Source organism: Mustela putorius, unplaced genomic scaffold (genome assembly GCF_011764305.1).
Source record: "Mustela putorius furo isolate JIRA1106 unplaced genomic scaffold, ASM1176430v1.1 tig00000224_pilon_pilon_pilon, whole genome shotgun sequence".
In the NCBI taxonomy this organism is placed as follows: Eukaryota; Metazoa; Chordata; class Mammalia; order Carnivora; family Mustelidae; genus Mustela; species Mustela putorius.
In genome coordinates, this window is record NW_025421321.1 from 1045335 (window position 1) to 1068134 (window position 22800).

At 49.9% G+C, this 22800-nt stretch overlaps 1 protein-coding gene across 7 annotated transcripts in view; it reads left to right on the plus strand.

The window, feature by feature from the left end:
• The window catches only part of NINL (ninein like), a 156430-nt gene that overhangs the window by 106956 nt on the left and 26674 nt on the right, over positions 1-22800 (plus strand). For 3 of the 7 annotated variants that reach the window (XM_045077584.1, XM_045077582.1, XM_045077586.1), the window contains 8 exons: positions 1611-1785; positions 3084-3194; positions 3802-3882; positions 10027-10156; positions 12251-12357; positions 13330-13658; positions 15750-15888; positions 16723-16874. In XM_045077584.1, the coding sequence (XP_044933519.1) occupies positions 1611-1785; positions 3084-3194; positions 3802-3882; positions 10027-10156; positions 12251-12357; positions 13330-13658; positions 15750-15888; positions 16723-16874 (1224 nt within the window). The remainder of the gene's footprint in view (positions 1-1610; positions 1786-3083; positions 3195-3801; positions 3883-10026; positions 10157-12250; positions 12358-13329; positions 13659-15749; positions 15889-16722; positions 16875-22800) is intronic. The other 4 variants (XM_004781242.3, XM_045077583.1, XM_045077581.1 and 1 more) reach the window with 3 other exon arrangements.

Here is a 22800-nt window from a genome sequence, read left to right on the forward strand (position 1 = left end):
ATTGAAAAACAAGTAAAAGTAAAAACAAAAGCAGAAATTTCACTCAGAGGTTATCACTCCTGAAGTTTTTTTTTTTTTTTAATTTTTTTTTTAAGATTTTATTTATTTATCAGAGAGAGAGAGGGGGAGAGAGAGAGCACAGGCAGACAGAATGGCAGGCAGAGGCAGAGGGAGAAGCAGGCTCCCTGCTGAGCAAGGAGCCGACGTGGGACTCAATCCCAGGACTCTGGGATCATGACCTGAGCCGAAGGCAGCTGCTTAACCAACTGAGCCACCCAGGCATCCCACTCCTGAAGTTTTTTATGTCCTTTACTTCTTTTTCCCACGCACAGAATTATTTACAAAATGGTATCATATTATATATGCTTTTATGATGACTGCAGAGCATCCCGTTATGCGCATCTGCCATGTTTTATTTATCCATTTTTCTTTTGTTGGATATTTCTAAAGCTTTTAAAGAATGCAGTGATATGGTCAAATAGGTGTTTTTTAAAACTACCCCAAAGGTTTGTGGAGTGTTACATTAGCTAGATTCATCTTATTGTTTTCCCCTAAGTAATAGCTGCCCTTTCTCCATCTCCTTTTCTGCTGGGTGTTCTTTCCTTAAAGTTCTGAGATGAGAAAGTCTAGACTGTCTGGGGCAGGGGTGGGAGGGGCAGTCTGGGGTGAAGGACAAACCCCTGGTGTTCTCTGCTGAATTATTAACATTGCCAAGCCCTCTGCTAAATGAAGTAAGAGTTTTGATCCTCTTCATTCTAGAGAGACTTGGTTTGAGAAATCCTGCTAAGCAATTGTTTCAGTGATAAAACTAAGATTTGGGGACACCTGGGTGGCTCAGTCGGTTGGGCGGCTGCCTTTGGCTTGGGTCATGATCTCAGGGTCCTGGGATTGAGCACTGCGTCAGGATCCCCGCTCAGCTGCAAGTCTGCATCTCTTTGCCCCTCCTCCTGTTCTCGTGTTCTCTCTCTCTCAAATAAGTAAATCTTTAAAAAATAAAAAATAAAATAAAATAAGATTTAGCACTTTTTCTGCTGATATTTCTATCAGTTCTTACAAAAGAGTAAGCAGAAACTGAGGGGGAGAAATGTCTCATACCTTCCCCTCTGATTGCTTTGGTTTTCGCAGTCTGCAGGTTTTATGTTGCCTGGGTCCTGCACGAGGGGCTTACTTTGGTACACATTTGGTTATCCAGGCTGCCCTGGTGTGGGAGGTAGCTGAAGGGGAGAGGGCATCAGAGAGGTCTACCCAGAAAGAGCACTGGCTAGCTTTCTCCAGAGGCTCCAGGGACCTGCTGGCCTCCCTTGTCACCTTCCTAGTCCTGGAGAGTGTAGGGGTGCATCCACCATCAGGCCCAGGGTAGGGGGGCTTTAAAGGAGGGCCCCTGCCCTTACAGCATGTGCAGTTTAGCCAAGGTCCAGTGACCCCATCTGTCAAGCAGGAACAATTGAGTCCCAGACAGTGTGGCCAAGTGCTACAGGCAGGAAGTTTCCAGGGAAGAAAGACCAAGTTGCCCAGGGGATGTCCCCCAAGAGGAGGGGGTCATTATGGGTCTAGGGGTCTCCTTGGGAATCAACATGACATATTGACACATGACTGGGTGTGTTTTGCAGACATCTGGAGCAGGGGTACCGGGAAAGGCTGAGCCTCCTGCGATCCGAGGTGGAGAGGGAACGTGAGCTGTTCTGGGAGCAGACCTGCAAGCAGAGGGCCATGCTGGAGAAGGACCTGGAGCGCCTGCGGGCCGAGGAGGCCAGCCTCCGGGAGAAGCTGACCCTGGCCCTGAAGGTAGATGGGGAGCAGTGTTTTGCTAGGTCATCCTGCCCTGAACGACAAAAAGGAGGTCACCTGAAAGTTCATCCTCCCATTCCCCACATTTTCCTAGTCAGGAACTGGAAACCTCCGAGGAATCTTTATTTCTTTTTTTAAAGATTTTATTTATTTATTTGACAGAGAGAAATTACAAGTACACTGAGAGGCAGGCAGAGAGAGAGAGAAGGAAGCAGGCTCCCTGCTGAGCAGAGAGCCTGATGCGGGACTCAATCCCAGGACCCTGAGATCATGACCTGAGCCGAAGGCAGCGGCTTAACCCACTGAGCCACCCAGGCGCCCGGCCTCCTAGGAATCTTAAGTTCACATTTCCATGGTAGGGAAATGCCTGGGATTGCTAACTGAGGAGCATCAGCTGTGACCAGAGAGAACACACTTCTCAGCCAAAGCAATAGGGTCCTGGCTTTTCCACAAGAGGCATTGCCTCTTCCTTCTCTCTGGTCATGGGGGACCTGTAGAGCTCTTACTTTCTGCTCTGGCTCAGGGTGACAGTGGTCAGAGAGGTTCAGCAGCCACAGCCAGCTTTGCTGCATGCCCTCCCCACCCCGAGACCAGAGTGTCTATGGGATCAGCAAAAACCCAAAACCTAAAGCTTACCCTGCTGGAGTCCTGGTGTGTAGCTTGAAGCAAATGGGTTTTCTGAGCTTTGGTAAATGTCCCATGACCCATACCCACCATACATTTGGTTCTATCCCCTGAGCTGTCCTCTGGCCCCATGTCTCCTGGTCCCTCCTGGGCTCCTGTCTTCCTCTCCTAACTCAGAGACGGCAGATTCTTTCCACATCTGCCTGGTCTCTGTCTCCCTGGGGGAAAAGCTGTGTCCTTGCCTGAACTGTGTCCTTACTGCTCTTCTCACTGGTTCCCTGTGTCTATGGTCACTGCCTTCTTCCCCCAGGGGACATCTGAGCTGTGAGGGTGCCATTTCCAATCCCTCTTTCAGACAACAGCTCAGAAAGGATTGCCCCCCAGCCTCTTCTTGTGTTACTCATAGCCTCCTTGAACATTCAGGGCATGAAAAGAAGGGGCAGTGGGGAAAGCGACAGGCACTGGTGAGGGCCTCTGTGGTGCTGGTCCCCAGCACAGCCTCCACTGCAGGTGCCAAGGCAGTGAGCACCAGTCATGCTGCATTTTCAGGTTTCTTTCATGATTGTGAGCGCTGCTGAGGGAAAAGTCCCTGATGCAGAGGGGAGACAGGCTGCCCACAGCTCTGTCCTCCACTCCCAAAGTCCAGCAAACTGCTGGCTTGTGTCTTATAGGAAAACAGTCGATTACAGAAGGAGATTATTGAAGTTGTGGAAAAGCTTTTGGAATCAGAGAAGCTGGTCTTGAAACTTCAGAATGACATGGACTTTGTGTTGAAGGACAAGGCAAGTCCCTTTGCTGATTCTGAGTTTCTGGGTTCTGGGTAGAAAGTGTCAGGGACTTGAAAAAGAATACATAGGTGAGTGAATTCAGTTATTTCCCACTACAATTCTAGAATGGAGAGAAAAGCAACAGGGCAACTCTCCTTCTGTGTTCTTCCTTTTTGTGCCAGTGTCAGGGTACTGGTACACCCTAGCGACGCTATGCCTGCTGGACATTTAATGACAGTGCCATCTGCACAGACCCTCATGATGGGTTCTCAGTGGTGAGGGACACAGAGGAGAGCTCCATGCCCATCATGAGATGTCTCCCTCTGGCCCTGCCCGTCACTTTAAGTAAAGGAGGGTGGGAGAGGTGCTGCATGGGGGTGTCCCAGGCATCTGAGGCAGGAATGCACCCCAGACTCCAGCTGGGAGTAGGACCACCTTCCATGAACTCAGAGCCTCCTTTTGCCTTGAGGTCTTTTAAAAAAGAGGAGGGAGGAGGAAGAGGGATGGAAGATTGTACCTAGAGATGCTGAGCCTAGTGGGAGGAGCATGAGAGGGTGATAACACACATTCTACCTGGCCTAAGTTCCTGTCTGCCATATTCCTGTGTGGGTCTGACTTTTAGCTGGAACCACAGAGCACAGAGCTCCTGGCCCAGGAGGAGCGGTTCGCGGAGGTCCTAAAGGAGTATGAGTGCAAGTGCCGGGTACGTGCCCCGCCCAGCCCCCTTTGCCACCTTGAGCCATCACATTGCCTTTGTCTTGTACTGGGGCCATTGCTCTTGTCTTTGGTGCATGGAGCCCTCATGCACCCCTGCCCCACACCCCCTCCCCCTGCCCAGCCCACTTTGCAGCAAGAGTGATGGTGCTGGGGAAGGTACTAAGAGCTTGGCCCTCTAGAGACCTCCTGGTGCCAGAAGGCCACATAGCCCTCCTTAGCCATGCCTGCTAAGAGCGGGTGTGGAACTCACGGGATGGGTGGGTGGTACAGGTCACCAGGGTCTGACTGGTTTAGATCTGGATGGTGGTATGCACGTCTTGTCATTCACGGTGGGCCACATTCCTGGCCTCCACATGAAGGGTAGTCCAGCATGTCTTGGCAGGAGCATCCTTGCATGTGCAGAGCAGGTGGAGCCTCCGATCTCAGCCTGTGTTCTATAGATGGGGCCCCCAAGTCTTGTGTTCCATAAAGAGGGGGGACCCAACTTGCCTACACAGTGCCCGTGCTCAGCCCCATGTGGCGGGCCAAGGGTGCGAGACTGGCACCAGTTCTGAAGGCACCATGCAGGTAGCCACACCTCGGGGGGCCATCTGTTCAGTTAGAGACACCACAGAGCAGGGCAGAGGTGATGAACAGTGTCATTGGTGCTGAAACATACCACCACCCTGTGACACTCTTAAAATTACCCAGGATCCCAACATCTAAAACATTATTCTGTGATCTTAAGGGTCTATTACCAATTCACTTCTTAATGATTTCCCTCCAAAGTAAAGTCAGAATTGACTTTGTTCCTGCTGCATGTTGCTTTGGCAACACCAGAGGATAAAGGTGAGCATGTGTGCTGTTCAGGAGTGTGATATAACCTACTGCTTTCTGCCCTGTGCTCTTTCCTCCACTCTCAACCCGGAATACTAGGGTGCCCTTCCGGAAATTCCTCTGTGTGGTCAGCTGTGGCACCCTCTTCCTGACCCTCCCCTGGGGGTGTGCTGGATTGGGGTTGGGGTGTGTCCTGATGGTTGGGGTGTAGTGACATGTCATGTTTCCTCCCTCCTTTTAAGCTTGTTGCCTTGATTTAGAGCCTGTAACTAACTCAACTAATATGCTACTTTAGTGCCCTGGATCTTTCTAACAGGCATAAACCCCATTTTTCTCTCACAGGACTCTGTTACTCAAAGAACTGTTACTCATTTCACTTCTGATTCTTGAAATTTGACTTTTTGAAACATCATAAATATAGTACATGTTAGTCTTAGTTTATTTATTTAGAAATTGGTCTTTCCATTCTTTGACTATTTTTGCTGTTTCAAACTTACATTTAGAGCATTAAAAAAGAACCTTTTTATTGGAAAATAATTTCTAATACATGAAGTTACAAAAGTAGAAACAGTGGCAAGGGCACCTGGATACCCTTTACCCACATTCCCCTGTTGTTTACATCTTACTCTGTGTGCACATTGTATACTTGCTTGCTCTGTGTGGATGTGCATACACAGGGATTTTCTGAACATCTGGGAGGGACTGACATGCACCATGGGGCCACTCTACCCTTCAGCAGGTTGGTGCACTTTTCTGACCGGGCTTAGTCCTACTACCTTGCAGAGGGGTGTGCAGATGCCCCAGACTTGATTGTTAAGAGTTCATGAGTTTTGGCAGCTTCTTGTTAAACTTTGGAAAGCTTGAAATCAGCTCTGGTGGGAGTTACTTACACCACAGAAATGTGCCAAAGCCAGAAGTCTGGGCTTTTCTTCCTGAAGACCCAGCTTCCCATTCCACCTAACTGTGGCGCACTTAGTAACTTTCTGATTCCCGCTGGTACAATATCTTAACCTACTGGTCATATTTCTGTTTTGTCAGTTAATCTAACAGTGTCCTTTAGACCTTTCCCCTGTAGTACCGGATCCCACAGATGGTTACATGCTGCCTTTGGTTGTCATGAAACATTCCATTTCAGGCCATTCAGGCTGCTCTAACAAAGATGACACAGGCTGGGGGGCTTATAAACAAGAGATTCCGTTCCCACAGTTCTCAGCCCCAAGTGGTGAGTTACAGAGACTACCCCAGTGGAGCTGCCTCATGAGATCACTCTATTTGTACTGACAGGGAGATTGCAGGGAGTCATTAAAACCCAGGGAACAAGGGAAAGCAGGCTCCTTTTAATATTCAGAGGGGATTTTCACATTATAATGAGGCTGAGGGAACTGTGGGTCACTTCTGGCACTTTCTGCTTCATCTGTAGTCCAGCCTCTTCAAATGCTTTTTCCTTTCTAGCAGTTTGTTAGTTTGTCTTTAAAAGGTGAGATTGACAGCTAGGCAGAAGGCTTGAGGAGTTTAGTTCCTAAAACGTAAGATGAACAGTTAGGCAGAAGCTTTTGCTAGAAATTTCCTGAGCCCTGGGGGTGGAGGTGGGGGGCTCAGCCAGCCGGGTGTCTGGTGATAGCCCTTTTCCTGGCACAGACAGAAAGCTGCCTTCAAGGGAACTCTAGGGTCTCTAAAGGAGGGCACTGATCTGCTTCATGAGGCTCCACCCTCAGGACCCGATGAAAGGTCCCGCCTTCAAAACCTTCACCTTGGGTGTGAAGATAACCTGGAATTGGGTTGGGGAGAGAGCACATCCAGTCTACAGGGCTTTCCTCCAGCTTTTGTCTCTGACATGGGTATTTTTAAAGTGATATTTTAAAATATTCTTACTTTGTGTTTTTCTGATATTTCCTTTGGATTAAATTGAGATTATGTGTTCTCAGTGGAGGGGCATCGGTGATGTTAAGTTTTGATCACCTGGTCAAGGTGTTGCCTAATTTTTCTACTGTATAATTACTGTTTTTTTTTCTCCCATGCAACTAAATGAGCAGTCAGTGGGGAGACACATAAAGACCACATAAACATCCTGCTCTTCATCAGAATTTTCCCTAGATTTAGTCTCTGCTTCAGTCTTTACCATGATGGTTGCCAAAGGATGATTTCCCAAGCCCAGCACCCAACTCCACACTTATAAGTTGACCCTTGGAATTCTCCCATGAGCCAGAGGAGTCCTGCTACTCTGCTGTTTTTGCTGCTAGAGCATTACAGTCAGTCTCCAGATGTGGAGACTTTCAGTCTTCCCCACAGGGCATCACCCAGCCTTTCCAAAATCACTGCTTAGTGTTTCCCTGAACTTTGTGACCAGGATATTTGTTGGCAAGGAAACCATGCTTTCCCTTGTTGCCGAATCTTCTTCCTACTTAACTATCATTTCAGCTTCTTGTCATTTCCTTCAACTCTGAGTCTCCATTTTCTCAGTGAGGCTGCCTTTGTTAAAGGGGAGTGTTAAGTGTTGATCAGAGTGCTCTGTTGTTTCATGTTTCTGCTGTTGCATTGGGTGGACACTTGGGAGCATGTTCTTTTTTTTTTTTTTTTTTTTTTTTAAAGATTTTTTTTTTTTATTTATTATTTATTTTGACAGAGAGAGAAATCACAAGTAGGCGGAGAGTCAGGCAGAGAGAGAGAGAGAAGCAGGCTCCCGCTGAGCAAAGAGCCCGATGCGGGGCTCGATCCCAGGACACTGAGATCATGACCTGAGCCGAAGGCAGCGGCTTAATCCACTGAGCCACCCAGGCGCCCCTGGGAGCATGTTCTTGATCAGAAACCCCAAATGTAGATTTTCCTTCTCTGTATTTCCACACTGTTACCCATGGAATGCTTGTGTGTCCCCAAATTCATATGTTGCAGCCTATTCCTGCAGAGTGATGGGCTTAGGAGGTACTGAGTCTTTAGGAGATGATTAGGTGAAATGTATTAGTGCTTTATATAAGGGATATAGAGAATATCCCTTATATAAGGGATCCCAGAGAGCTCTGCCATCTGTTCCACCATGTAAGGACACAGGAAAAGATGGCCATCTATGAACTGGGAGGCCCTCACCAGACCTTAAATCTGTCAGCACCTTGATCATGGACTCTAACCTCCGGAACTACGAGAACTAAATTTCTGTTCTTGATAATCCCTGCCTGTGGTATTTTGTTATAGCAGCAGAAGTGGACTGAGACGCACACCAGCCCTGACCGAGGTCCCCACCATTGCCCATCCCTGGGTGGTTTTTCATCCCCCCCATTATGTGTGTGCTTACCTAGGCCTCGCTTATAGCGCCAACCAGCCTGCTGGCACCCTCGGTTCTTCTCCAATGCTTCCCAGTGCTGCTGTTGAAGTCCCACCCTCCCCTCAGACCCTTAGTACTGCAGGATTCTGGCAATGGGCTTGTTGCCATTCCTGGCTGGTGTAGTTGCACCTTTGGCACCAATAGGCACCCCAAGTAAATGTCAGTCCCTGTGGAATTAGGTGCCTGGCTCCCCAGCCCCACCAGACACCCCTTGTGTAGAGTTGGGGCCCATGGCTGGTGCCCAGGCTGGTGCATGTCACCCTCATCAGTTAGAGGTGGCCATGCTCCCTGCTGTGTCCTCAGAACAGAGATGTCTATCCCCAGCATAGCACATAAGAGAATCTGCTTTCTGGAATTGCTGAATTTCTGGGATGTGTGTGTATTTTCAAAATTTCCAATACAAGGTACACATATAATTTTAAGTTTTCCGATAGGCACATTAAGAAAATGTAAAAAGTAATAGGTGACATCAATTTTAATATTTTATTTAATTCAGTATATCTACAATGTTACCATTAAATCCTTCTTTTAGAATCCAGTCTTCAAAATTCGGTGTAGATTTTAGGCTGCAGCACACTTCCATTCACACTCACCACACCTAAGATGCTCGGTGGCCTATGTGGTGAGTGCTGCTTTCTTAGACATCCCAGGGCTGGAGCAGTAGTGACCACAGGCTATGTCAGGAACCAGGGGGTGCTTGCTCTGCTTTGCACACTTGTCCCAAAGCTCTAACTTTCTGCCCTGCCCTTCCCCTCCCTCCCCCAGACAGAACTACTTCCTCCATGGGGAAACTTGCATATTTGTCTAGGAGATTCTGAATGAGGTACAATGACCCTCTGTGAAGTGCTTCTGATAAGATCTGTGCAGAGCCTGTCCCTTCTCCCACCACCTAGAACTGCCACTGAGAGGCTCCTTCTCCAGGGGAGATGCAGTCACAGGCCAGGCGCTGGCCTTCAGGAACAGTTTTGGGAAGATGAGGTTTATTCAGTGAGAGCCTCCTGGAGAGGAAACTTAAATAAGATTAAAAACCCAGTGAGGGATATGGAGCCTTGTGGATGTGCCAGGGGCTGGGCCCCAAGTCCTCTCCATGTGGCCTTTAGCTAGCTTGGGCTTCCCCGAGGGAATATCCCCAAAGGAGAAGCTAGTTAAAAGCTGCACCCTTGGAAGATGGGGCATCACTTTTGCCATCACTTTTGCCATGGGGCAATCACAAGCCTGCTAGGCTTCCAGAGAAGGAGGACACAGACCCAGAGTCATGAGTGGACACGGCAACACAAACAGCTATGGTGTGCTGGCTGTGGTACTGTCTGAGAAAGTGACTATTAACTGTACCCTTTCTAACCATTTGAAAAACAGGTAACCAGGTGTACTTGTTGAGATGTTTCTTTCATGTGTGGACCGAATTACACTGGTTGCAAATGTGACCCTTCCTCTGAAGCGTTCATGACCCTCCCCAATCCCTCCACTTCCCCCAGTGTGCGTGCTCACCCAAACCCCATCCTTTCTGTTTGGTATGATCATCTTGGCTCTGTGGCCCTTGGTCTGAAGCACCTGGTATCCTCTTGGCTCAGTAACTGTAGAAAGAACACTTCCCAGATTCAACAGCAGCAGAGGAAAGAATCCCTGGACACATCCTGGGACCCTGCTGTCTCACACCCACGTCACAACATCCCTGGTGTTTCAGCTCTTACAGTTCTCTGTGTTTTCTACACTTCTCAGTTTCCACTCCACTCTTTTTTTTTTTTTTTTTTTTTTGTCTGAACCCCTCCTGTATATGGAGTGCTCAAAAGTCGTACAGGGTCCTAGAAGGTTGAGAGGTGGCGCCTGCTTTTGTTTGGCTCACTTAGGAGGCAGGAGGGCCGCTGAAGTGTTGTGTGCTGGCAGTCAGTGCCTGGCACTTGGCTGCTCTCTTGGCAGGCGGGCTTCACACTGCTCCGCTCCTCGCCGCTCCTCAGGCGGCTGCTCTGGCTGCAGGGGTTGTCTGGCTCTGCCCTACAGGACCTGCAGGACCGCAATGATGAGCTGCAGGCTGCACTGGAAGGCCTGCAGGCACGGTTGCCCCCAAGCTGGCATAGCCAGCCCCATGCGCAGCCAGAGGAATGGCTCCTCTCTGGACACGGACCAGCAGGTAGGATGCCAGTCCTGGGAGGTGATGGGTAGTGTGCTCCTGCTGTGGGAGACCAGAGGCTGGTGGCAGTGGGTGTCTATCTTCCCCCACTGCACGGGCTTCCCCCGGGTCCAAGAGGACTCTGCAGGAGTGGGGGGCCAGCTGCCCAGCCTGTCAGGCTTCCGAGGGATCATGTGTCCTTTGAGTGGCCACATGTGGGAGAAGGGCCTGTAACCCAAGGCCAGGGACAGTACCCACAGCGCCCCCGACAAAGGGAGGTAGAGGAGTGAGGAGGGTAAGGGTTTTTCAGTTTGGGTGGAATGATGAAGTTTATGATAACCTGGTAGTGACCTCAGGACAGGCATGTCCTAGTGGGCCTCTTCGGTCATGGGGATGTGTCGGACATAGTCATCTAGGCAAGGGAGGAGAGGGGAGGCTGGAGTGAGCAGGGTGATGGTGTCCCAGCCCCGCTCAGAGCCTGATGGCTCAGAGCATGACGTCTGGTGTTGGGTCTGTGACAACTCTCAGAGAGGGAAGGTAAATACGTAAAATGTGTCAGAGACTCCTTATATTCACAGAGGCCTCATGTGGACTGCAACAGAGAGGGCTGACATTTACTCCCTGGATCGTATGGAAAGTGTCGAGGTGGGGTGCAGCTGTGGCACCCCAGAAGGCCCGGCTCCGTCCTCCTGTGCACAGCACTGACACCGAAGGAGTTACCTGACAAAGACCAGAGCTTCACGCTCCTTAACTCTTCAGCCTGTGCAGTTTGGGACAAGCTCTAAGTACCAAGAGGCCCAGTGCGCCATGTTTGAGGGGCACTCCTTGTCAATGGAGGAGTGTGGGATGCACAGAGCATGGCATGCTTGTCCAGAGCTACCAGCCAGATCCCAGGGAGCAACAGAGCTAGGGACCTGTACCTTGGGTGGCCCTTGTCCAAAAGACCTTCGACTGGGGCATCAGAAGGCAGCCCTAGCCACTGACTCCCCCAACCAGAGCCCTTTCTATTCCCTTTTGCCCCCCACCGCCCTCCCTCTGAACACAGAAGTTCTTTCAGCCCCTTCAAAGGAAGAGGGCTCTGCTGCCACAGGAGAGTTTTGGTAGAAGGGTTGTGTGGATCATGGAAGCCATACCATTACTGCTTCCAGCTGGAGCCACTCCTGCCAGCAGCCCATTCACCTGGACCTACTTGGCCAGAACCAGGTGGCAGATCCAGCTTACAAGTCAGGGGCTGCCTTCTTTACCAAGGTGCTTATCCTGACTTCTCTAGACCCCAAGACCCTCATTCTATAAGTTTTTTCATGGCAAATTGTTAAGGGGTGTGTCATCTCCCTTCACTTTCCCAGCCTCGGACCAACGCAAAACCGGAGCAGTGGCCAAAACTCACATTCTGAGTCAGCCCTTTGGCATGTTACTCAGTAGCACCAGGAAGGAGTCCCTGGTGCCCCGGGGTGGGGGCGGTGCTTGTGGTTCCACGGGCGCCTTGCAACATGAGCAAGAACATCTGATATTGTCAGTGAGGAGAATCCTCAGGAGCAAGGGGTCGCTCATGTCCCCTTTCATGTGATCTGCCAGAACTTTGGCTCATGAGTATTTATTATGCCCAACATATTTGTTGAAAAGCCATGTTATTATCATGTAATAGTAAGTAACATTAAGCCTCCAAGAAAAGTGCATAGCCACGTCGCCATTGCTCGGTCTTCCCAGTTCCTCTGTGCACCTGGCGTCATCGGGGAAGAGAATTCAGGGAGCAGTAAACGTACCATGCACGGCATCTTTTAGGGAATCTAAGGGCCTGACAGATCTTGCAGGGAGCCTCCTGTTTATATCTTTGAGTAGTGTGTGTTCTGGCAAAGACTCGGAATGCTGATTTCTAAAGAGCTGCTACCTTGAGAACTCAACATTGCTTGTGGAAACCCACCAGGGTCAGCTTTCTCTGCCAGCACCACATTCCTCTTGCAGAAAGGGCCCATGGAAGGTTGTGCATGGTAGGGGGCATGGTGGAAGAAGACTGGGCTGAATACTCAGTGCCAGCCAAAATGTCAGATCGGAGGGCTGGGAACAGCCCTAGGCATCCTTGGCAGGGTGGAAATGGGAACATCTCCTTGTTTGCAGGCATTTCATTTGTTGGTGACTCCATTCCAGTGAGTTTAGAAACGGAGATAATGGTGGAGCAGGTGAAGGAACACTGCCAAGACCTCAAGATCCAGCTGGAGACCAAGGTCAGGGCGGGTAAGGGTGGCCACAGGGACACACAGGAGCCTTGTGACACATGCTGGAAAGCTTCACTTGTGTGTGCATGTTTCCATGTGCACACGTGCGCCCTAGATCCTGTGCCCCTTAGGAAGCCTGTTCGGGGACAGGAGATTGTGGGGAAATGTAAATAAAATGAACATTCTGCCTCACACCTTCTTTGGAAGGTGGCAGGAGAAGAAGAATGACCAGTAAAGGGAGGGAATGGGGTTATGGGTCCCCGAGTATCACGGGGGTCACCCTGAGACCAGACCTCCCCGCCCACACTGCCATCAGGAAATTACAGCTTCCATCTGTGTTCTAAGCTGATGTGACCCTTTGTGGGGTACTCTGTGGCCTTGTGGCCAGGACCATGGCTGAGTCTGTCTTCTTAGATGAGCTTGTCCTCTGATCCATTAGCAGACTGGTGGTGGGGTTTTACTGAGGGACATCTCTATGACTTGTTTCCACGATTTGTTATCAGGCATAAGAGTAGCAGCAAGATGCGATTGCCTGTCCTGGGCTTGTGCCTCTGGGCTCTCTGGATGCATTAGCTAGACATTCCTGCAGTAGTCACACCCTGGGGGCCAGAGGATGTTCAGAGCCATGCACTGGTCTCAGGAAGGATCCGCAGTTCTCTCAGTTGTCCCACTGTCTGCCCTCCAAATGGCCGGGCCAGGCATCTGGCCCAGCATGATCCTAGCCTCTGTTACCCATCTGCTGGACCTGCCTCCTGAGACCCTTGTGAAGGTTATGGAAGACAACAGTGCCCGAAGCGAGCACCAGGAGAGGCTCCACTGACCTTAGCGCTGCTCTTTCCTTTCACAGGCCTGTGTACTTCTTTGGGTCTGGGCCACGATTCTCTGGGTGTCATGCCTAGAGGTCTGGTATTTCTGTGTTGTGTTGTCCAGTAAGTCATTTTCAGGACTCCTGATCAGCACTGCTCCCATTTCTCTTTTCAGGTCAATTCCTACGAAAGGGAAATGGAAGCGATGAGAAGGGACTTCATGAAGGAGAGGGAGGAGATGCAGCAGTCCTTCAGGCTTGAGATCCACATGCTGGAGTGCCGTAGGGCTGACCTGGAGGTGCTGCTTAGGAAGTCTCAGGAGCTCATCCGAGGCCTGCAGGACCAGCTCCAGCAGGTGACCCGCGGCCCTCTGCCGGAGAGGGCGGACTTGGGGCAGTGCTGCATGCAGGCGCTGTCTGGCCCAGCTGGGCTGCTGGCCCAAGAGCAGGACCTGCTGGAGCAGGAGCAACACCAGAGGCATCGGACTGAGTTGCCACGAATCAGGTCAGGTGCTGCATCCTTTCAGGATCTTACATCTAGTGGTGCTTGCCAAGAATCCAGACTTGAAATTTCGTCAAGCAGCCTGCTCAGAATCTTAGTGCCTTCTAAAGGGGTGCTTTTTCTTGGGGCAGTTAGGTGAGCATTGAAAGAACAGGTCAGAAGTACATGGGTGGTTCAGTCAGTTAAGTGTTAGACTCTTGGTTTCAGCTCAGGTCGTGCTCTTAGGCAGGCACAACTGAGCCCCTCATCAGGCTGCATGCTCAGTGCTATCTGCTTGAGATTCTCTGTCTTCCTCTCTTTCTTCCGCTCCCCGCATTCACAGGCACTCCCCTCCCCTGCTCTCTAAATAATAAATGAATAAAATAAAATAGAAAGAAAGAAGAGGTCACAAGGTAGGCATTGTCCCTTTGTATTAAAAATATGTGCTAACTAGAGCCTAGGAGTTAAAATTCCTTGTAGAATTTTGCCTCACACTTGGAAAGGTTCTTCCTTTGAAAAGGAATGTTCTTTGAAAAGATGGTTGTTCCTTTAGGATCTCATTCTAATAATTCTAATAATTCTTTAGTATCTCATTCTTCCTTTAGTATCTCATTTTCTAGGACATGGTATTATAGGACATGAGCAGATGGATACACGTTCTAAAACCCCTAAAACAATGGGAAAGACAAGTAATTTGGGTTAGCGAGTTTCTTGGAAAGACCAGAAGTTATGAGAAAAGGAGAGGAAAGGTTTATTTGGAAAACTGGAATATGGCATCTTGTGTCCAACAGTGTCACAGTTATATGAGACTTACCCATGTGTCCATTCCTTATTGAGTGGGTCTGACTTGGTAGAGTGAGTGACTGGTGATTTTAGCCATGGCGCTAGTCAGTCCTGAGGGGTGCCTAGGACCCACCTAGCTCAGGAGGGGATGACCACACCCAGGATATGTTGACCCAGTGCTGAGTAGATGTTTCATAGTGGAGGTGTCCACTGCACCATGCTCCTCACGGAGGGGCTGTGCAGGGCTCGATGCAGTTCAGTGCTGGAGCTGAGTGCATGTGGCCTCAGTCACCCCCTGCTTGCAGGATTTTGACAGCCTTTATGTAGAGACCATGCCCTCCAATGTGGGTGGGTATGCTCTCCCCTTTGGCTCAGTGATTGGAGGTAGCCTGAGTACATTGGACATGCTATGAAAGAACCAGACCACCCCCCAAGTCTGTGGGTGCTTCTTCCTCCCTGCAGTCGGATGACACCAGTGGAGGGCCACCAGGCCCTCAGGTGCCAATGGAAACAGTCACTCTCCTACAGGATGATGAAGGTCATTTTTTAAATCATGTGCTTCCTTTGAGCTTTATTTTCTCTTAAGCCCTAGAGCTGTGCCCCCACTGGTAGCAGATGGGCCTGTGTAGGGTAGCCCCTTCCACCAGCCTGCGCCAGTCATTTGGAGGACCTGCTTGCTGCTCACAGTCCCTCCCTGGGCTGGAGCTAGAGCCACATCTGGCCACATGTCCTGTTCTCAGGCTGACGCCAGCCAGGAACAGCGAACATGTCCTTAGTGCCCTCACCTTGGCTGGGACTCCACTCTCCCAGGGCCATGAAGGCCTGGTGCCCAGCAACTGAACCGACTTTTCAAAAGAAGCTTTAACTGTAGGCGAGATACACACATCTCACTAAAGTTTTAGACCAGCACTGTTCTTCGTACTTCCTGTGATGGGGGACATGTCCTGTGTCTTCTCTGTCCTTGATGGCAGCCACCAGCCGTGCATGGCTACTGAACTCTGGACATGTGGCCTACATGACTCAGATTCTGAGTTTTTATCCTATTTAGTTATAATCAGCTTACACGTGAACAGTTATATATGTTAATGGTTTTGTGTCAGCTTCTAAATGTAGAACCCAACCCCACTGAGGGCATATCCTCCCATAGACCCTCCACGGAAGGTCCCAGGGCATGGACGGAGCACTAGGGTGCATGGGGGGTGAGGGGAAGAGCAGGCAGAGGAGGTCTGCAGTCAGGACAAGAGGAGCCTGTAAGGAGGCCTTTCCAACCCAGGGGTAGGACTGGGCCTGGAGTTCTGCCCACAGTACCTGTGACATGCTCTGTTTCTGTAGGAAAGAGGCTGAAGTTGTGTGGAACTACGAGCTCTCAAGGATGCAAGCCCAGCAGGCTGCCCACTGTAAGCTCTTAGTGCTGCAGCCTCTGCAGGAGAAGGAAGAGGTGCTACTGAGCCCCCTGCTGCAAGTCCATGAGGTGACCAGGAGGAGCAGAGGCAGGGCAGGGGGAAGGAGATGTACCCACATTGGAGAAGTCAGCTGCTGAAGCTGCAGGAGCTGACAGGCAGGGAACAGGGAGAGCTTTGCAAGCCCTTCGCCCTGGAGGAGGAGAGGCTGGAGCTCGCCTGGAGGAAGTAAATGGAAAAATCGTATGGGAAACAGACATAGTGTGGGCCTGCTTGTGGGATTGGTCAGCGGTGGCAGATCGCGAGCAGGAGGGGACAGGTGGCCCCACACCCCTTTCTGCAGGCAGGAGGGGGCAGCCCCTGGCCTGGCTAGAACCTGGTGATGGGTGTGGCCAGTGGGCAAACCAGGGGCAGAGATGTGCCAGGTCAGCTCCTGTGCCATGTGAATGCTGGGCAGAGCCCAGCCCTGGCCCATGGAGGGCCTTTGGAGAGCTTTGGCCTCAGAGAGGATGGTCAGCATGTGCTCACTGCCAAAGAGCTGGCTTCTGCTCCCCCTGAGTGGTTGGCACAGGTGTACTTATGTGGGGTGGACAGGAGAGCAGTTCTGGGGGAGCCAGTGCCTCCTGCCGGCAGCTCAGCTGGTCTGAAGCCAGATAGAAGCACAGGAGCTGCTCTGTGGAACAGGAGGAGATGCCTTACCAGCTCACCCCCCTGCAGTGGGCAGAGGAGAGACAGAGGTCACTGGCTGTTCTAGAGCGAGCTAGGCATCTGAGTGGGGGCCAAGGGCAGGCTATGAAGGAGCAGGGCCAGCCTGGGGAGAGCAGCCTGGAGCAGGGGCTGCAGCACAGCAGGGACAAGGCCAAGGAGGGCACTCGCTACCCCAGCCTCACGTCATTGGTCCCCAGGTGGCTGGGAAGGAGCAGCTCAAGGCCCTGCAGGAGGAGGAGGCCAACATGGCCCTGGAGAGAGAGAAGGATGACATGAAAACCAAACTTCTGCAGCTGGAAGATGTCGTCTGGGCTCTTGAGAAAGAAGCAGATTTGAGAAAGAGCAACAGGTGTGGTTTCTACCCATTCGTAGAATGTCAGGCTACACCCTCTAACCACTCACCTCCCGCTCCACTGCATGGGCCATGGCACAGCTGCTGAAGGGAATTTTGTAACCACTGTGCCTGTGCAGGGGTCATAAGCCTGGCCCTGACCCCAGGCATCCCAGAGGTCACAACATGCCCAGTGAGTGGGTGAGGGCAGAGCTGGGCCTTTCTGGGCAGCTCCACTGATGTCCCCTGCTCTTATCCTTAGGAAGTCCTTGCTAGTCTCACAAGGACAAAGACTTTGCCTGGAGCCCCGCTTCAGTCCTAGGTCACCTGAGCCCTCTTTCTGCTCACTTTGAGCAGGACCCACCACATTGCCCCACCAGCATATGCTCCAGGCACTGTCCTTGAACTGCAAGTTCCTGAGCTTTGTGAGTGGGGCAACAGACAAAGCCGTCCAGCCCAGACACCTCCTGAGAGGCTTGGGCTGGGGCATGAGTGCCCCGGGGGTTCAGGATGCTGCTGCAGTTGATACCTTCAGGGAAGCCTCCAGCTGGGGAGGTTGCCTGGAGATGTTGGTCTGTGGGCCAAGTTCAGAGAATGCATCCAGGCCCTCCTTCCCATGGTTCCCTGCGGGACTTAGGCTGATACATGCTCTTTCTCAGAAGCCCGGAATTCTAGAGACTAGGCTTTTCCAGATGCTGTGGCACATGGCCTTAGATATTTTTCTGGCTACTCTGGAGATGGAGGGTTTCCCTGGGAGTTGTTATGGGTACTGGCATGCCAGGCACAGCCATGTGATATGGTCTGTGCTCAGTGTGCAGTGTCACTTGATCCCATGACCCCTGCACAGCACACCTGTGTGGGGCCCACTTCCTGTGGAGATGGAGGCTCCGTGAGGTATTGTTTCACTTGTCAAGTAGGTGATGCCAGCTCCCAGCAGACCCAGGCCTATCTTGGAGCATGATCATGGGTGTGTGGTGAGACCTGCAGTCCAGCTCAGGCATCAGCTCCTGCTATCTGGGTGACCATGGGGAGAAAAAAGATTATGTGGGATTGACATGAAACCAAAAGGAAGAAATATCAAGGCACCACTGAGCTTGAGACAAAACATTAGCATAGCTAGAAGCCTCCTAGGCACAAGGTCTCCTCACCTCCTGGAGATACCATTACTTGATGTCCTTGCTAATTCTTACGTGGGTGTCTCTAAACCACAGAGCACCTTGTCTTCTCAATTTCATCACCCATGGAATGCAGAGGGTGCCCTCTGCCAGAGGGCCTGGAGCACGAAATGAATGTAGAACACACACTTACTATCCTGGGTGTTCCACAGCAAGTCCCTGACACCCAGAGGCTGGTCTTAGACCCCGCGGACACACCATGGGCACCTGTTCTGGGCATGAGTCTGTGGCAGGACCCAGGCATGCACAGAAGCAGCCCAGCACCTTAAGCCTGTTGACCCCACAACTAAAGTCACAGTTGTAGTCTCAGGAGGGTCTTTACCCCTTGACAGTGCTAATGGAGCATCTTCTGTGTGGGGCACAGCTAGGGATCACAGCAGGCTGCAAGACAGGTTTACAGCCTTGGGTCTGTGGGGGAGGTGCCGTGCTTCCTGTGTGTCTCTGTGTCAGGGAGAAACGTGCTGCTATGTTTCAAGTATGAGGAAACTTAAAGGCCGTGTTGCCGAGACCGTGTACATTTCCCAGGGACATGTACACAAATAGTGAAAGCCTAAGAAAATATATAGAAATGACCAGCCCAAATTCAAGCTGGCAGTTTTCTGGGAGGAGAGTTGTTCAGGTCTGGGAAGGTGGAGGAGGACCTGGGGAAGGAGTGGACTTTGTCCAGGGTAGAGGACTTTGGGGAGCAAAGAGATGGCTGTGCAGAAGGGAATGTGGGTGGGAGCCAGCTCTTGCGGGCATGAGGAGGGCTTTTGGGAGGCTGCCCTGAGGCGGGCAGCTATGGAAACGTGCTCTTTGTTAGCCAGGGAAAGAAGACTGGATTGCAGGGGTTGTAGGGTAGGTGTGTAGAAGGAGGTGGGTAGAGGGCAGGAGGAGGCGGTTACTGCAGCTGTCCAGGCAAGAAGTGACAGTTGCTGGGGGCCGGAGTGATAGTATCAGAGGTGCAGGAAGTCACCTTACAGGAGTGTGGGGGCCAAGGCGATGTGTTACAGGAGGATGGGATTTTCGCAGGGAAGTTGGAAGTGGGCCCCAGAACAGTTGGAGGACTCCCCGGAAATGTCACTGACGAAGAAAAGAGGAGGGCAGCATTCAGTTACATTGAGGAGCCTGTGGTGTCTCCTGTGGAGTGAGGTAGGTGGAGAGTTGAGGAAGGAGCCCCCCAGAGGAAGGAGAAGCCAAGGAGCTGTGTCTTTAGGGGAAGTATCCCACAAGGAGAGAGGAACACTTGTCTCCAGGGCCCTTGAGAGGCCAGTTCACACAAGACGCGCTGCCTGCAGGAGTCCACTGTGCTCAGCAGCATGCAGGTGCCTCTGGAGCCCACTGGCATCCCTCACCCCCAAGCTAGGTCCCCCAGCCCCTGCTCTGTGGAGGGCAGGTTTGTCCCTAGCACCAGTCAGTGGACCAACCCCTGGCCACAACTCCCAGTATATTGGCCTTGTGGCCACTTGTAAGGAAACACATGGGACCACCTTCCAAACCCACACCAGAGCCGGTGTTGGTGGGGTAGTGATGAGCATAGCTGCCTTCCAAACCCACACTAGCCGTAGGCACCTTGGCTAGCAGAGCTCATACCTGCAGGATCTTAAAGGCCTTTATGGAGATTTGGGCCTTTATCAAGGAGAAAGCAAAGTACAGAGAGTGACATGGCCAGATTTAGACCATGACAGACTCTCTGCTAGTAGCTTAGAGAGCAGAAGTGGTCTGAAGGCCCACATGGCTGAATTCATCCACGGTTACTATTGTTATTTTGCTGCATACACAGTTCCACACACACCCTTTTTAAATTCTTTTTGAATCATTGGAGATAATTATAGACATTATGATACTTTACTGCTAAATATTTCAATATGTTATTTTTTTCCTAAAGATTTTATTTACTTATTAGAGAGATAGAGAGAGACCACAAGTAGGCAGCGCAGCAGGCAGAGGAAGAGCAGGCAGGCTCTCTGCTGAGCAGGGAGCCCAATGTGGGGCTTGATCCCAGGACTCTGGGATTGTGACCTGAGCCAAAGGCAGCCGCTTAACCAACTGAGCCACCCAGGTGCCCAGCCAGCATGTTACTTTGTAAGAACAAGAAGTTCTCTTGCATACGCACAGTATTGTTAGCACATGTAGGAAGTTTAATTCGAACACACTGCTATTTTCAATATGCACTCCACTTCCACTTTTTGTCAATTGTTTCAGTGTGTTCTTTGTAGTTTGTCCACCTACCCCAGATCTAAGCAAGGATCATGGTATGCGCTTAGTTATCATTTCTCTTTAATATCCTTTAAGTATATCAGTCTTCTTAAATTAGTTTTTCTGTCAATGGATACTGACTTTTTTAAAAATCATGGCAATGTACACATAATATAAAATTGACCATTTTAACCACATAATTTAGTGGCATTAAACATGTGCCATGTGTAACTGTCACCACTTTCTACTTCCAAAACTTTCTCATCATTCCAACCAGAAACTCTATTAAATGATGATAATTGCTAGTATTTTGTGAGGATTTTAGCATCAGTAGTGGTCTATAATTTGAGAAAGATTAGCATGTTCTTCTTTAAATGTTTGGTTGGGTGGCTCAGTTGGTTGAGTGTCCAACTTTTGTTTTTGGCACAGATCATGATCTCAGGGTCCTGGGTTAGAATGCCGTGCCTGGCTAAGGATTCTGTCTCCCTCTTTGCCGCTCCCCCCACTCACAAGCATGCTCTCTCTCTCTCAAATAAATCTTAAAAAAAAAAAGATTCCACTGTTGACATTGGGTAGTCTACTCTATCTAGTTGTTGCGCTGTGTGTGTATTAGTTTCCTACTGATGCTGTAACTAATTACCACTATTACTAAGTTAATGGCTTAAAACAACACAGTTTATGATTTTTAAGTTTTGGAGCTCAGAAATCTGAAATGGTTATGACTGGACTAAGATTAAGATATTGGCTGGGTTGCCTTCCTTCCTGGTGGCTCTAGAAGAGAATCACTATTCTCGTGTTTTCAGCCTCTGTGGGCCGCTCGCATTCCTTGTTTCTGGCTCCCTTCCATCATTAAAGCCAGTGATGACCGGTCAGGTCCACCTGATATCACATCACTCTGACACCCATGCTCTTCCCTCCCTCTTCCACGTTTCAGGATGCTGTGATTACATTGGGCCCACCAGGATGATCTAGGAGCTATAATTGTAGTTCATTCATATGGTTCGTTGCTGTGGATTGTTCTGTTGTGTGAATGTACCACAGTTTACTCATTCACTTGTGAATGGGCATGTGAATAGTGTTTAGTTTCGGTCAGCACAAAGAGTACTGCTAAAAAAGTTCTTATCTATGTCTTTTGGAGCATTTATATTGGGTTGTGCCTAAGAATGGAATTGTCATGTCATAGGGCAGGGATGTGGTTTTCTTTCTACTCATCCCGCTTAGAAAAACATTGTACCCGGGCGCCTGGGTGGCTCAGTGGGTTAAGCCGCTGCCTTCGGCTCAGGTCATGATCTCAGGGTCCTGGGTTCGAGTCCCACATAGGGCTCTTTGCTCAGCAGGGAACCTGCTTCTCTCTCTCTCTCTGCCTGCCTCTCTGTCTACTAGTGATCTCTCTCTCTGTCAAATAAATAAATAAAATCTTAAAAAATAAATAAAAGAAAAACATTGTACCACTGAAATTGTGTCTAATGAAAATTTCTCAGCCATTATTTTTTGAAACATTGCGTCTTCTCTCACTCTACAATTAGATGTATGTTGTTAGATCTTTTCAATTTTCCTCCATTTCTTCCCTTCCATGTCTTTTTTCTTCTTTTCTCTCTTGTCACATTCTGGGTACTTTCTTCCCCTATCTCTGTGTTCCAGATCAGTAATTCTTCCTTCAGCTGTCTAAATCTCCCATTTAACTTATTCAGTGAGGTTTTATTTTGACATTGCCTTATTTTTTCCATTTCCAAAAGCCAATTTTTGTCCTGTTTGGTCTGATCTTTTTTTTTTTTTTTCATCATTAGTTTTTTTTTTTTTTTTAAGATCTTTTTATGTATTTGTTTGACAGAAAGAGATCACAGGTAGGCAGAGAGAGAGAGAGAGAGAGGAGGAAGCAGGTTCCCTGCGGAGAAGAGAGCCCGATGTAGGGCTCGATCCCAGGACCCTGGGACCATGACCTGAGCCTAAGGCAGAGGCTTTAACCCACTGAGCCACCCAGGCGCCCCGGTCTGATCATTTTTGATATTTTCTTACTGCCTTCTTATTTTTTCATTTCCATTTTTATTATGTAAACATTTTATAATTTTATACTTAGTGTCTGATAAATCTAATATCCAAGGTTCCCATGAGATCTAATCTGCTGTTTTGCTTCTGCTGCCCCTCAGAGGTGCTTTTCTGATGTGGTGATCTTTGATTGTGAACTCAGGTTTATGTGACGTTAATCTCTGGGAATCTCCAGAACTGTAGTAGAGGATGCTTTCTGAAGAAAGGGCGGATGTTGCTTTTGCTGAGAATTGGGAGCCTGCTAATCTGGGACCACTTTAACTTCCTCTAGGGCACTGGCTTAGTAGGCGTCCACAGTCTGGTTTTTCCATGCTGCTGATGACAGTGCTGACATAGGCATTGGCCTCAGGGTAACCCTATCTTTGTGTGGCTCAATACTCACAGCTGGGGTTTTAGCTTCGAGATTTTTGTTTTATTAGGGGGTCCTTGGAGGTTTCCATTACCTTCTTTGAGGACAATAATCCCTTTGCATGATCAGCCTCACATAGCTCTAGATGCTTGGTGTGGTGAGGGGGATGGGATGGGACAACCATTGGCTTATCTGA